The 14,136-nt window shown below is 40.4% G+C and overlaps 4 protein-coding genes and 1 long non-coding RNA gene across 5 annotated transcripts in view; all 5 read right to left on the reverse strand.

Moving 5' to 3' along the window:
- Nucleotides 1-7: 7 nt before the first annotated feature.
- LOC149908145 (uncharacterized) lies at nt 8-2,120 on the reverse strand. The gene is made up of 4 exons (XM_090102665.1): nt 1,839-2,120; nt 783-924; nt 468-610; nt 8-267 (listed from the first exon to the last, which is right to left on the reverse strand). The coding sequence occupies exons 1-4, from the start codon at nt 1,924-1,926 to the stop codon at nt 8-10; spliced, it is 633 nt and encodes a 210-aa protein (XP_089958791.1). The 5' UTR covers nt 1,927-2,120.
- A 365-nt stretch (nt 2,121-2,485) lies between these two features.
- LOC149908146 (cell adhesion molecule Dscam2-like) lies at nt 2,486-7,556 on the reverse strand. Its single transcript, XM_090102666.1, has 8 exons — nt 7,496-7,556; nt 6,289-6,416; nt 5,907-6,069; nt 5,497-5,623; nt 4,598-4,773; nt 4,201-4,377; nt 3,784-3,957; nt 2,486-2,700 (listed from the first exon to the last, which is right to left on the reverse strand). The coding sequence occupies exons 1-8, from the start codon at nt 7,554-7,556 to the stop codon at nt 2,486-2,488; spliced, it is 1,221 nt and encodes a 406-aa protein (XP_089958792.1).
- A 167-nt stretch (nt 7,557-7,723) lies between these two features.
- Nucleotides 7,724-8,493, reverse strand: LOC149908147 (uncharacterized). Its single transcript, XR_016456830.1, has 3 exons — nt 8,383-8,493; nt 8,104-8,174; nt 7,724-7,818 (listed from the first exon to the last, which is right to left on the reverse strand). It is a non-coding gene; the product is annotated as an uncharacterized LOC149908147 (long non-coding RNA).
- Nucleotides 8,494-8,792: 299 nt separating this feature from the next.
- Nucleotides 8,793-12,641, reverse strand: LOC149908148 (cell adhesion molecule Dscam1-like). The gene is made up of 8 exons (XM_090102668.1): nt 12,519-12,641; nt 12,178-12,323; nt 11,892-12,027; nt 11,517-11,636; nt 10,374-10,550; nt 10,117-10,261; nt 9,566-9,714; nt 8,793-8,998 (listed from the first exon to the last, which is right to left on the reverse strand). The coding sequence occupies exons 4-8, from the start codon at nt 11,575-11,577 to the stop codon at nt 8,793-8,795; spliced, it is 738 nt and encodes a 245-aa protein (XP_089958794.1). The 5' UTR covers nt 11,578-11,636; nt 11,892-12,027; nt 12,178-12,323; nt 12,519-12,641.
- Nucleotides 12,642-12,667: 26 nt separating this feature from the next.
- Nucleotides 12,668-14,136, reverse strand: part of LOC149908149 (cell adhesion molecule Dscam2-like) — a 52,115-nt gene continuing 50,646 nt past the window's right edge. The window contains exons 11-12 of the mRNA XM_090102669.1: nt 13,014-13,114; nt 12,668-12,727 (exon numbers count right to left, since the gene is read on the reverse strand). Of these exons, the coding sequence (XP_089958795.1) occupies nt 12,725-12,727; nt 13,014-13,114 (104 nt within the window). The 3' untranslated portion in view covers nt 12,668-12,724. The remainder of the gene's footprint in view (nt 12,728-13,013; nt 13,115-14,136) is intronic.

Raw genomic sequence — 14,136 nt, forward strand, 5'->3', positions numbered from 1 at the left:
CCCAGTGTCATAACTGATACCCACCTGAGTCGGCTGGATCGTGGTGGTGGTGCCGTGGCGGCGCAGCGCTGAGCGGCGCGGGCTCGGCGCGCCCGAACGTGCGCAGCGTGCCGCTGGCCGCCGTGGCGCCGCCCACGCTGCCCCCCGCGGGGCCGCTCCCCCCCACACCGCCCACCCCCGCGCCCCCCACACCCGTACCCGCGCCCTCGTTGCACACGGCGCCGCTCGACATGCTGAACGTCGCGTACGGACTTATCTCGTACATCTCTGTTGAAAGAAATTGTTAGTACAACACATTTGAGTGAAATAAAATAAACCCTACTGAGCTTTTTTGATTATCCTTTTGTATGAATTTTACAAAATGTATTATTTTCGTTCTACCTCTATAACTGCTTTTTCCGTTTATACATAAGTGAACATTTGCTCGACCTTTGATCCTTAGCACTTATTTTTCATGCCGTTCTTACCTTGTTGTTCCTTTTTATTAGACTTGATAGGTGACGAGGTGTACACCTGCTGGCAGTTTCTCCTGTTGTCTCTCTTCTCCACCGACTTGTCTTCTTCTGACACGCTGCTCGGCTCGTAGCCCTTCCTGAAGCATTTCGCTGTGCTGCTTGAATAAAAACAGCAATTAAAATGAAATTAATATCAATTGCACCTGCTGATGGTTTGAGTAATATTGGCATGGAGACAAATTATTATAGTTCATGATAAATAAGCGAAATTTAAGTAATTAAATCTGTTTATATATCCACGCTCACTACTCCTACTATGCCACTGACCTCCTCTTGTACACAATAACAGCGAGCAGCAGCAGCGCGGTGGCGAGCGCGGCGGCGGCGGCGAGCAGCGCCAGCGCGCCCGCGCCCGGCGCGCCGCCCGCCGGCCCGTGCGCCGGGAACTGCGCCGGGGCTGGGATGCGCTCTGCAATATACGTGGAAATAACAATAACCTTTGTTTTTTTTTTATTTTAGTTTATGCCTATTAAATAATCTGACAAATTAGGATCATGAGAACAGATAGCAAAAAACGGTACGAGCCAAAAAGGGAGATTGATATAAAATAAATGCAACAATAGATTTTATTATTAGACGATTTTATGATTCTGCAGATCCGGTTCGAAGGACCAATGAAGGTACGTGTTGAGTATCAAATGAAGCACAAATTGCTATAATAATAGTGCTGCCCCTTTAGCCAAACGTCAAAACGCAATGGAATAGAATCCGCTAGCGATACTAATTGTCATAAACGTACGATATTTCGCAAAGGATTTGTTCACCCTACCAACGACGAAGACGACCACAAACGAAATCTAGTCGCAATTTAACAAAATTGTGAAAAACACACTCAAAAATAAAATATTAAAATTTCCTGTCGTTCTAGTGATCGGAATTTTTATTTTTGAGAATAATGAATGAAAAAATAGATTTTTCGTAGAAACGGTGGCTCCTAGAAAAAAATGTATTGGAAGTTTTTTATAGATAATTTTATGGTCTACAATTTTGGTTACTGGTTATACGATTAACTTACCGTCTCGGCGAAAATCGCAAAAAACCTATTTTTTTTATTAATTGACCTCGAAATTTTTTCTTTTCGAGTACCAGTATGTCGGGAAATTTTAATATTTTATTTTATTTTGAAGGAATTTTATCTGGATGGAAATTTTGGTCGTTGTCGTCGTCGTTGTTGGTAGTGTGACCGAACCATTACTAAAATGTCATGAGCATAATATATCAATAATTAGCGATAGCAGTTTCTATTCCTTGGCGTTTATTCTATTCTCTGCCATTAGTCTCAGCCTGCTGGTGTCATTAATCAAAATAGTAAAATTATCTTACCACCAGTTTCTGTAAGCGTTGAAAAGTAATATGTAGCAGTTGTCACACCAGCGGTGGTGGTTGCGACTATCCTCAAATGGTACCACATGGCCGGCCGCAAATCGCAAAAGACAAACGGATGAGGTTCCAACTCTGCTGTTTCAGATCTCCACGAAAATTCTTCGAATCCTTTGATAGAGATGATAAAGTGGATCAAGGGACATCCGTTGCAGTCCCACGTGAGGAGGTTGAGTCGCACGCAACTACTGTTGGTGGATATAAGGTGTTTCTCCAGCGCCGCTTTTGATACTACAACATAATATTTAAAAAATGTTATTGAAGCGGCATGGTAGGCGAAAGTAAGTAAACTAAAAAATGCATATTTTTGTTGTATTTAAAATTTTAGGTCAAGTTATCTCACAAGTATAAAAACTTCTTCGACTGATAGTTGATGTAGAATCAGATCAATCAAGTATAACCAATCAAGTATATTAAGAGAAAATCGATAATTAGAATCGCTTTCACTGGAGCGGTGTGGTGTCGCTGCGTCGTCTCACTTAGTTGCAGTATGTTTTGCAGCAGATCGTTCCTGTGTTTTGGTGCGTGCTGTAACGCTCTTTTGCAAATTTGAGCTCCCGGTCTGATGAGAACTGGTGGCTCGTTAGCCGCTAGCACAATGTTAGCGCGGTGTACTCACGCGCGCCGAGCGTGGCGGCGTGCAGCGCGTCGCTGTGCGGCGAGGCGCCGGCCGGGCCGCGCGCGCGCGCCCACACGCGGTAGCGCGCGCCGCACGCCAGCCCGCGCAGCGCCGCGCTGCGTGCAGAGCCAGCCTCCTCGCGCGACTGCCGCGGGCCCTCGCCGCGGGACCACTCCAGCGTGTAGCCTGCCACGTAGCGCAACGATTTGTACAATTATTGTTAACACTTTAGCAGATAGCGTTTTTGAAAACTGAGATAACATAAAAGTGGTAAGATTGTCGGATACGATTGGTAGTATTGTAAGTATTTAAAAATGTACCTTAATAAATTACCAAAAAATGTGCTATTATGCAAATAAAATAGAAAATAATTTGGAAAATCCAAAAGTGCACGCCTCATAATTTTTTTTTAATAAATATTTATTAATTATTATTTTTGTTTATTTAATAACAATTAAACCACATCGAATCAGACCCTGAAAAATGAAAGGGTTCTATTCCTGAGCATACTCAAGCGTAAGAGAAAAAAAAAGACTCGATTAGTAAAGTATTTCGGTCGCTATCGTGTTAACAAGAAAAAGGATCCGCACATACAGACACACGGACGTCCAAGACAGAACTTTTTTAAACTGTTTTTTAACTAGTTTAAATAACAAAAATGACATCAAAAATATCATGAACGTTAAAAATAGTGTTTTTTCTGAATATGTGTGTGTATGTATTATCTTACAAGTGCAATGTATGATACATAAAGACATTTTAAGTTTGAAAAATCAGATGTTTTGCGCGAAGTGACAGTAGTACCCACCTCAACGCTTCGCTTATGAGGCGTGCAATAGCTTTCTCGAAAGCGTTTGATAAAGTTCATCATAACAATATTACGTACGAACTTTCTACCAAATTAAAAATATTTATTTATTGGACTGATGATGTTCCTTATAATAATATTATCTATGTAAAATACATGCTAAAATTAAAGGATTATTAGTAAGGATCTCATCGATAAAGTTCAGTTGCATCACCTGGGGTTTCACAAGGCTCAATTCTGGGATCAATATTTGTACTTTTTAAAATTTACTTTTTGAACTATCAATATAATAAATCATGCCGTTTTCTTTCTGCTTTAATAAAAAATGATGTGTTTAAATAAAGTGTGTGAATTATTATTATTACTAACTTTTCAGAAATAGTTCTTCAAAAATTCTACTAGTTTGCTATTGTTGGCTTTAACAACGCCCTAAGTCAAGAATACTATAAAATGTGACTCACTATCAGCTCCCGTGGTATCCCACGCCACCACGAGTGCAGTGGGCGAGGCGCTGGCGAGCCGGAGCCGCGGTGCGGGCGGCGCGCTCAGCACGACCAGCTCCCACGTGGCGTGGTCCTCGCCCCAGCGGTTGCGCACCGTGCACGTGTAGTTGTCCGCTAGGGACGGCTCCGCTTCTGGAAACGATTTAATGGGTTACTAGAACAAAATTATAAATATATTAACTATGCCTTATATTATTAGCCAGAGAGTGAGTTCGAATAAAAATATTGATAAGTTCATAAACATGGCAATTGTCAAAAACAATTTAAAAGTAAATTCTTTTTATTTAGTCGATCAAAACAAATATAACCATATTTTGTAATTGACATTTAAAAATCTTAATTTCCGAGATTCTAAAACTTGTCTCAAACACTCACTGAGTATAACAAGCGCATCGCCATCCATCCTCACACGCGGGTCGCTGTGCGGCGGCGGCGGGCGGCGCCGCGCCCAGCCGCGCGCCCCCGCCTGGCCCGCCGCCGCGCAGCGCAGGGCGACTGATCCACCCACGGGGACCACTACACGACGCGGGAATGACGCTATTTTGGCACCCGCTACAAAATACACAAACAGTGACAATTTTTTTACAAAACAGTTATTGTAAGTGCTTAATGTCTATAGTAATATTTAAGAAAAATAAAAAAGTCTTGAACTAAATAATGATATGAATTACGCCAACGAAACATTAAAAAATTACCATGAACATTTCTAGTGAAAATTTTTTGTAGCCGCTAATTTTACGCAATACCAAACTTTGTTGCATTTAAAACGCACCCGTAGCGCTGGGCGTGGCTGCGACCACAGTGCTCATGTCGCCCTCCCCGGCGGCGGTGCTGGCGGCGACCCACAGCTCGTAGCGGCGCGGCGCCAGCCCCGCCAGCACCAGCGCCTGCTCGCCGCGCTGCTGCCGCTCGCCCACCAGTACCACCTCGCTCGAGTGACGACCTATCCTGCAGTGCAATCAAGCAGTATTGGGTATTATCCTGAACTATTAGGTACTCGTTTTGCACGCCTCATAAGCGAAGCGTTGAGGTGGGTACTACTGTCACTTCGCGCAAAACATCTGATTTTTCAAACTTAAAATGTCTTTATGTATCATACATTGCACTTGTAAGATAATACATACACACACATATTAAGAAAAAACACTATTTTTAACGTTCATGATATTTTTGATGTCATTTTTGTTATTTAAACTAGTTAAAAAACAGTTTAAAAAAGTTCTGTCTTGGACGTCCGTGTGTCTGTATGTGCGGATCCTTTTTCTTGTTAACACGATAGCGACCGAAATACTTTACTAATCGAGTCTTTTTTTTTCTCTTACGCTTGAGTATGCTCAGGAATAGAACCCTTTCATTTTTCAGGGTCTGATTCGATGTGGTTTAATTGTTATTAAATAAACAAAAATAATAATTAATAAATATTTATTAAAAAAAAATTATGAGGCGTGCACTTTTGGATTTTCCAAATTATTTATTTATTGTATCTTTGTATTCGTAAAACTAATAATATGTAAGGAATCGATTAATCCAATAAAGCCAATTCACTTTAAAATAAATAAAAAAATAATATGAATTGAATTGAAATTCAGGAAAATATGCAAAATCCAATCAGAACGTATAATCATTTAGTTCAAATTGAAATTTTATCGTTATTCTTATTCATTTTCTTACCTCTGCGGTCGAGTGTAGACTCTGTAGTGTCGTATCAGTCCGTTCGGCTGTAAGGGAGGGAGCCAGCTCAGCATGACAGAGTCATCAGAGTGGGGAAATACTTTCACGTCTGCGGGAGGTCCTGGAACTGGAAGAGAAATTATTCATTAGCAGTGGCTAATGTATTTGTACTTTTAATATAGCATTAAAAAGATTCCATGGTAAAAACGTTAGAAATAAATAATAATAACGTATTGTCGTTTGCTTTTGTACTATTATTTTTTTAACATTTGCATTCTGTGATTAATAACAGTTATCAAAGTGTCGTCGATGCGCACGTTCGAAACGGTGAGTGAGATGTTTCGAAGGTATACTGTGGTGTAGTACCTAAGTGTACTGTCCCATACGTATAGTGTGTAGTGCGTGCGTACCGTCGTCGAGCGTGTTGCAGTAGCGCGCGGCGTGCGGGCCGAGGCCGGCGGCGGAGCGCGCGGCGACGCGCAGCGAGTAGTTCCCCGCGCGCGCCGCCACCGCCGCGCCGCCGCCGCCCGCCGACACGCGCTCCCACGGCACCAGCGCGTCCGCATCCGCAGCCTGACCACCATACATTATTGTGTCAAAACCACGCTTCTTAGAAAACGAACATCTTAATATTTTGGTTATTGGTTTTTCGCAATTATCACCGATACGCTAAACTTTATCATAAAAACACCTTATGTTATAAATAAAAAATTGACACCCAAAAAAAGCAAATCATCTCAACGTTAATTAAATTACATTTTTTCATAACTTTAAGTGGCTCAAGATATTTACTCGATAAGATATCTCGTATCCGATGATGAGTCCCCCGCGTAGGAGCGGCGGCGGCGGTTCCCACCACACGCGGAACGATTGCGATGAAAGTGGCTCACAGCGCACGTGCTGCGGAGGCGCCTCCGGGACTGGATTGAGAAAATATAATGAAGGATTATTATTTAAAATTTTTTTTAGTAGTCATAATTATTAATTTAGTTAAAATACAATTACGAATCAAATGAATAGATATTATTATTTTTTAAATTGAAACTTTTATTACATCGTCTCAAACTTTTTGGTCTGTGTAGCGCATGTCGCATGACGGTCGAACCGTACGATAATTATCGTACAAATACGATAATTTTGTGCCTAAGTTTCACTTTTACCGTGGTTTCATAAAACCACACAACATTTTTTAAAAAGTTATTTTTTTTGCAAAGTAAAGCTTTTTAACAAGTTTGACCTACAGACGTAGAGTACATCAGTGCATGTGTAGTAAGGATTCAGTCTTCAACTACTTAAAGACAATTGCACGCCTCATAAGCGAAGCGTTGAGGTGGGTACTACTGTCGCTTCGCGCAAAACATCTGATTTTTCAAACTTAAAATGTCTTTATGTATCATACATTGCACTTGTAAGATAATACATACACACACATATTAAGAAAAAACACCATTTTTAACGTTAATGATATTTTTGATGTCATTTTTGTTATTTAAACTAGTTAAAAAACAGTTTAAAAAAGTTCTGTCTTGGACGTCCGTGTGTCTGTATGTGCGGATCCTTTTTCTTGTTAACACGATAGCGACCGAAATACTTTACTAATCGAGTCTTTTTTTTTCTCTTACGCTTGAGTATGCTCAGGAATAGAACCCTTTCATTTTTCAGGGTCTGATTCGATGTGGTTTAATTGTTATTAAATAAACAAAAATAATAATTAAAAATATTTATTAAAAAAAAATATGAGGCGTGCACTTTTGGATTTTCCAAATTATTTGAATATACTGTCGTTGGCCTATTTGATCTGTAGTAGATCATAATATATGCAGTTACATTTAAATTTAAAAAAAGAAAATTTTAATTTATTAGTGTTGCAATTTTCCTAATCAGTCATGATTTAGGGCAGTGTCGTTCGTGGCTAAAGAGCCCGATTCTGGAGCGACAATAACGCCCACAAGTCTTACACTTATATGATGATGTTGTGGAAGGTGATAAATTGTTTAACCTAGTCCGACGATCACGGAGTGCATCGAACCAACTGCGATCATGTGCCTTACAACCCTCATGAATAAGACAAAAGAATCGATAGCAAAAGTAGCACTTACCGTCCTCTAGCGTGGTGGCGAGCAGCGGCGCGGCAGCGGGCCCGGCGCCGAGCGCGTTGAGCGCGCGCACGCTGAGCTCGTAGCGCGCGGCGGGCCGCAGCGCGCCGAGCCGCGCCGCGCGCGCCGCCCAGCCCGCCACGCCCAGCGCCAGCGACGCGTTGGCGCCGCGGCACCACACCGCGTACCCCACCAGCTCGCCGTTCCACGACTCCTGCGGCGGCGGCTGACACACACGAGTGCACGCGATAGTAATCATACGCAAATACTTGAAAAACTTAAACTTTTTATTAGACCTGTACATTGTACAATTGTTATTTCATAAACATTATTCATAACCGGAACAACAGTCAAAAGCATTATTAAGTTGATTTCACACAATTATACCAGTTTCAGTCCTCCTGAAGCTGCACACAGTCCTTAGTCTTAATTGTGTTATAGCCTATAACGAAATAACGCTTTCCCAAATTTGATTATTACTTCTAAAATAATGAATTTCTAAATTTATTACCTGCCACTTAACAAGCAGCTCTCCCGGTGCATCTGCTAATACTTCGACACTGCGAGGAGGTTCTGAAGGTGCTGGAAATAGTAAAACACTTATGTAATATAATAATAATTATTTAACAACAAAATTTGAAATAAATAAAAAAATAAAGGGGTTACTGATTTTGAATAAGATGAGTATAAATCGATTTGACTTTTTTTACATAAATTGTAAAGCATTCATTTATATAAAAAATTCATACATCAAGCTGCCATACAAGATGCAATAAAAAATATTGCTTACCTTCCTCCAAAGTATTCAGTATGACTGAATCAGAATAATCACTGTCCCCGATGTCGTTAACAGCGGCGACTCTCACGGCGTAAGCCGTCGCGGGTCTGAGGCCATCCAGCCGATACTCCAGTATCACGTCTGAATCAGGATCTGATGATTCTTGTCTGATAAAATAAATAAATTTCCTATTGAGAAGGAACAAGCTGAGACACATAAAACCGAAACAATAGAATAAATTCGATTGCTCTGGCACTCACGGGTGGCCGAGTTTTTCAGGCATCCGTCCAGGATTAGCGTGAAAGGATGCGGGTTTGAATCCCGCCTCGTGATCGAAATTTTTCAATTCTATTCTAAATTTGTCTATGGTTTGAAAGAGTTTATATTTGAAAGTTTAAGGTGTTGTAATGTTGCTGTAAATTTCACCTGTGCGTGAGCGCGTGTGCGGGCAGGTCGCGCGCGGGCGCCAGGCGCCAGTCGGCGGGCGCGGCGCGCGGCGCGACGGCGCGCAGCTGCAGGCGGAAGGCGCGCAGCGGCGCGTTGCCGTCGAACCCGCGGCGCCACGCCAGCAGCGCCGCGCGCGCCTCGCGCCGCACCACCGCCAGCCCGCGCGGCGCCTCCGGGAACTCTGCCCAGCACACACGATTTAGATGCGAGAGAACATCAATCTAGTATAACGACGCAAGTAAAAAAAAAAGACTTGTGGCACTCGGGGACTGCCGCGGTAAAGCTATTGCATAGCATGCCTCAAGCCACACCTCCGTGCCCGTCGGAGTGGGGAGCGTGAGGTTTTTCGTTAAGTACTAAATTTCTGGATTCGGTCCCCGCGCTCAAGGCCCGCGATAGAAGCTATGCAATAGCTTAAAAAAGTGTGTGCCGGGTACACACATTTCATTCGATATTTTGTCGAATTCTCTAGCCTCATCTAGAATTAAAATTTACTCTGCGTTGAGTGAAAATTAGAGTGTAACTTGATAAATGTTAGATTGAAGTTTAAAATTTTAAAAATTAAATGTATTTTGTCTATTATCTAGCTAAGTATGTAGTATAAGTAGTTTCACGATGTGCTCACTAATTTAGGAATTACACCGCAAATGTTTTTTTACTAAATAGTTTTTAAGCCTGCTTGTATCAATTCCAAGTTGTGAACCAAATAAAAATAATAATAGCTTGTCATATTAAATTTTTCCAAGACCTTGTACAGCTAGGTAAATCAGCAACTCGTCCCGCCCGTACGCGTTCTCAGCGCGGCATCGGTATACTCCTGAATCTCGTCTCTGCGCATGAGCAATGTTTAGTTCGGAACTGGCGCCATTTTCAGACCTCTTCTCTGATACTGATATCCTGAAATTCATAAACGGTTTTTATTAAAATCGTTTTATTAAAGAAAATCATATCTCTTTAAGCGTGTAGAATAATATTGTGTTAACTTTGTCGAACAAGAAAAATTAATACTTTCCATCAATTATTTCGTTTTATTTTTTAACGTGATAACGTTTTTAAAATCGTTTTAGTCGAGTGACATGTTCAGAAACTTGTGTCACACCAAAACCTCACGAGCGCGATCGCAGGTATAACGAGAGAGAGACGGACCGATCTCCCGTCTCATCTCGAGCGCTGCCACCAATAAGACGTTATCACGTAAACATCTCGATCGTAAACCTACTTTACAAATAACCAATTTTTTTACCGTACGGAAGTATCACTCATCACCAGAATCACCAGTAATTTTCCAACCAATATTACCTATAAGTGTTGAGGTCTAGCGGGCGCATGTTGTGCGTCCAGTGCAGCTGCAGCGGCGGGTCGCCCCGCGCGGCGCACGGCAGCACCGCCGCCGCCGCGCGACGCACCGACATGTTGCGGGATGAGTACTCGAACTGCGCCGGCTCTGCAATACACAAAATTTTATAATCACAACTGAAATTTTACTTTTCATTCAGCTACTAGTAAGCGTCTAATTTTAAACGCTCTAAACATCAAGTTATCGTCATGTCACTCACCATTAACAGCCACAGTGACGACCTTGCTCAGCCCCCGCCCCACCCCGTTGTCAGCGCGGCACATGTAGCGGCCCTCCAACGTGCGCGCCGCTGAACCCGCGCTCAGCGACCCGTTGCTCAGTATTACTGCGGAGCCCTCCGCCACTGAGAGTGGACGGAAGTCGGAAGGACTCGAACCTGGAATAACAATTTGTGCTTCAAAAGGTCTAATAATAATTTAAAAAGTTTAATGGTCCAAAAGCTTCTTTCACAGTAAACAAATATCTCGACGATAGAAGCGCATGGAATTTATAACACAAATCCACAACAGGGCCTCTCTAGACAATTCGCAGAAACGCGTATTTGCTTTTGCGATTTTCATCGAAACGATACGTTAAGGGTGCGTATAAAGCAAAATTACCACTCTTCTATTAGATGATACGTGTAATATTCAAGACCAAATCTAAAAAATAAAATATATATCAAACTAGATGATATGTTCAACGATTCTGTTCAATCAAAAACATAAAATATTAAAATTTACTCGATAAAAAAAAATCACCAAGTTAGCTCTAATTTTCACACTTTTACGTTTTCTACTTGACATGGACTGACTGGACATTTATCGTGACAAAACCAAACGTTTATCTCGAGAAAAAAACGCGCCAAAAGTGGTTTATCGCAGATAAAACCAAAACTAAAAGTAATTACACAAAATGCTCTAACAAATATCTTGCAAATGTTTTAATATAATTGTTTATGAAAAAAATAATCATAATAATTAATAAGTATTACCATGTCAAGTAGAAAACGTAAAAGTGTGATCATTTAGTTTGATATATATTTTATTTTTTAGATTTGATCTTGAATATTACACGTATCATCTAATAGAAGATTGGTAATTTTGCTTTATACGCACCCTTAAACTATTATTGGTTAATAATAATTTTTGTTTGAGTTGATACCCAGTCTAAGTGTAGCTTCAATCAGTCAAAGCAAAAATTAATTAGGATCTCAACCCAAAACATTCCGATCCATACGTCACTACTATATTTTATTGATGGTATTTACAGTTAAATTAATTACAATCATAATTTTGAAATATTTTCAAAAAACTGTATCTTTACATTACTAATAATTATTTAGAAAATACGATTGACTTACCGTGTCCTTTCAACCAGGTAATTTTAGGTTCCGGGTATCCTTTAGTTGCGCAGTGTACCATTATCGGAGTTCCCAACAACACTGATACGTCTTGTGGCTCGTACACCCAAGATGGCGCCACTGCGGAATTCAATATATTTTTTGTAATGAACTTAATATTATAAAAGCAACTGGGTGCTAGATGATGTAGTAGTGGAATATCTTTAAACTGAGATTAAATTCAATTTTGAAACTTGTTTTACATTAAAAAAACTGATAAAATGAAGTCAAAATTTCAAGATATTTTGGAAACTAAAAAGTGTATGGGTTGGGTCATAAGACATCGAAGTAGATGTCTATATACATGGCAAATCCTGTCAATATAATATTCATTACCTTTGACAGCAAGTCTGGCTGTGTGGTTGACTTCAGCAGCAGAGTTGCTGGCCACGCAAGTGTACTCGCCGCTGTGCTTCGACGTCACGTGAGAGAATATCAGGAAACTAAACTCGTCCAGAGACTTCTCTTGCACCTTGAAACAAAATCATTTCTCATTGAAAAAACGTTTTCATCTATCTTGAGGCTCGATTATTAGAACATTGTTAATTGAAGGTTGCTTTTTTATGTTTTTATAATAATTGTGTTTACTGTCGAAAGATTATATTAAAGATTATAATCGAACCTGTAAGTCAGAAGGAATCGTTTGGCCATCTTTTAGCCAGGAAAAGTAGACGGGTTTATCTCCGGATGTGATTCCACAAAGCACTTGAATAGAACTGCCTTCCACTAAATCTGAGGGGAAAGTGAATCCCGCAATTTTTGGAGGATCTGAAAAATAAAGTCATATTTATTTAGAGATTAAATAGGCATAATAATGGTTATTTCATTTCAATTATCAGTTGTAAAAACTGACTTTAAAATTCCTTAAAAAATACTATTATTAAGTCTACGAAATTGTTTGGCATTTCGACGATGCGTTGCAGCGTGGCGCGACCAGAAGGAGGAGGAAGCAGCGGCACTCACTGCGCACGAAGATCTGCACGTCCTTCTGCGCGTAGTGGCCGTCGGGCGCCAGCACGCGGCACGAGTACAGCCCCGCGTCCGCCGCGTCGGCCGGCCACAGCGCCAGCGCGCCGCCGCGCCGCAGGCTCGCCCGCCCGCCGCCCGCCTCACCCGCCTCACCCGCCTCACCCGCGGGGATGTCCACTCCGCCGCGCTGCCAGCGGATCTCACTGTGGGACACTAAGCGTGTAGGCCAACACCTACTTAACTCTCGTTAACTTTATCGTTAAGAAGTATCATTTTAGACATGAGAAGGCAAAAGTCGCAAGTATTTAAAGTCGACAATTTAAGACGAACCGAATAGAAATTAGAATCACTTTCTGTTCTTCGATAGCTCTCAATTAAAATTATAACATTTTAAACAACAACAATTTTTACGAAACATCGTGCAAAGTAATTCTACGGTCTACATAAAGGAACATAAAGAAAACTTATAATGTAACTAAACAAATGCACCTCCATCAACCTGATTGGAAATCCTGAGTAGGGGCAGTGTACGGTGGTGTTGGCGCCCGCCACCGCGCGCACCGGCGCGATGCTGCGGATCGACGGCGGCCCTGGGACACCAAGCAATTATGTTTTTAAATTTTTTGTACAATTCAATAAAGCCCGAAAGGAATTTTCTCATTTGAATACAATAAAATTAAGTACGAGTGGCGAGATTCGAACAGTACCAAATCATAGACTAAAATAATATTCTTTTTGTTGCTGGTTAGCATCTCAAAATTAGGTATTATTTTTTTAGAAACAACAGCGAATGTTCTAAACAAAACTAATAAGAGAGAGTAGCATGACAGAAAATATTAAAATTGATAGTTTTCGAACCATTTTCTGTATTTCATTTAAATGATCAGAGGTTTTCAGAATTTATATTAATACAATACAAATAGCAAGAGAAAACGGTAGCATTGTGTTTACCAAGTCCGGCTTCATCGTTTTAATCAAAAGCTTAATGATTCTACTAATTGCCGTTCGTTTGACTAATTGAACTTAATCAATTTGAATGATTGACGTTGCTACAAATTGATTCGTAGCATTCCAGATTTCAGGTAGGTATACCGTAGAGTATATCTTAGAATATAGATCAGAGCTAGATCTTAAATGTTACATAATACATCGGAGAACATAATTTTAATATATTCATCATAGTTTTGTTCACAACAAAATATGTTTTAATGATAATAATATAACCAATATTTAAAAAAAACACACACACACAAAAAATAGCATACAGAAAACGTTTAAACAGCTCTGTTTTATTTTCAATTTAAAATCTCATAATTGAATAAACTAAAAAAATATGCTTAATTAAAGATTTCGAAACTGATAGAGATAAAGGATTCGTGTAATTTACAAAGACAAACAGAACCAATAAAGACCGCGAGAACAACAAATAAACGAATGTTCGCTTTTGATGCATCAATTTCAGTTGCCCGATGGGAATGTAAACAAAAGCAATAACGTCCATTGTATCTCTTTGATATTAATAAATATGTAATAGCTCAATTATGTGTTCCCTGTCCGAACTACAAGAGAAGCTGAATTCTTTGCCAAAGTCCAAAAATATATTATCTTGATC

The sequence above is a fragment of the Colias eurytheme genome, chromosome 6 (genome assembly GCF_061535395.1).
Source record: "Colias eurytheme isolate Ceu_HAF_F1 chromosome 6, ilColEury1 Martin Lab GWU primary, whole genome shotgun sequence".
Lineage (NCBI taxonomy): Eukaryota > Metazoa > Arthropoda > Insecta > Lepidoptera > Pieridae > Colias > Colias eurytheme.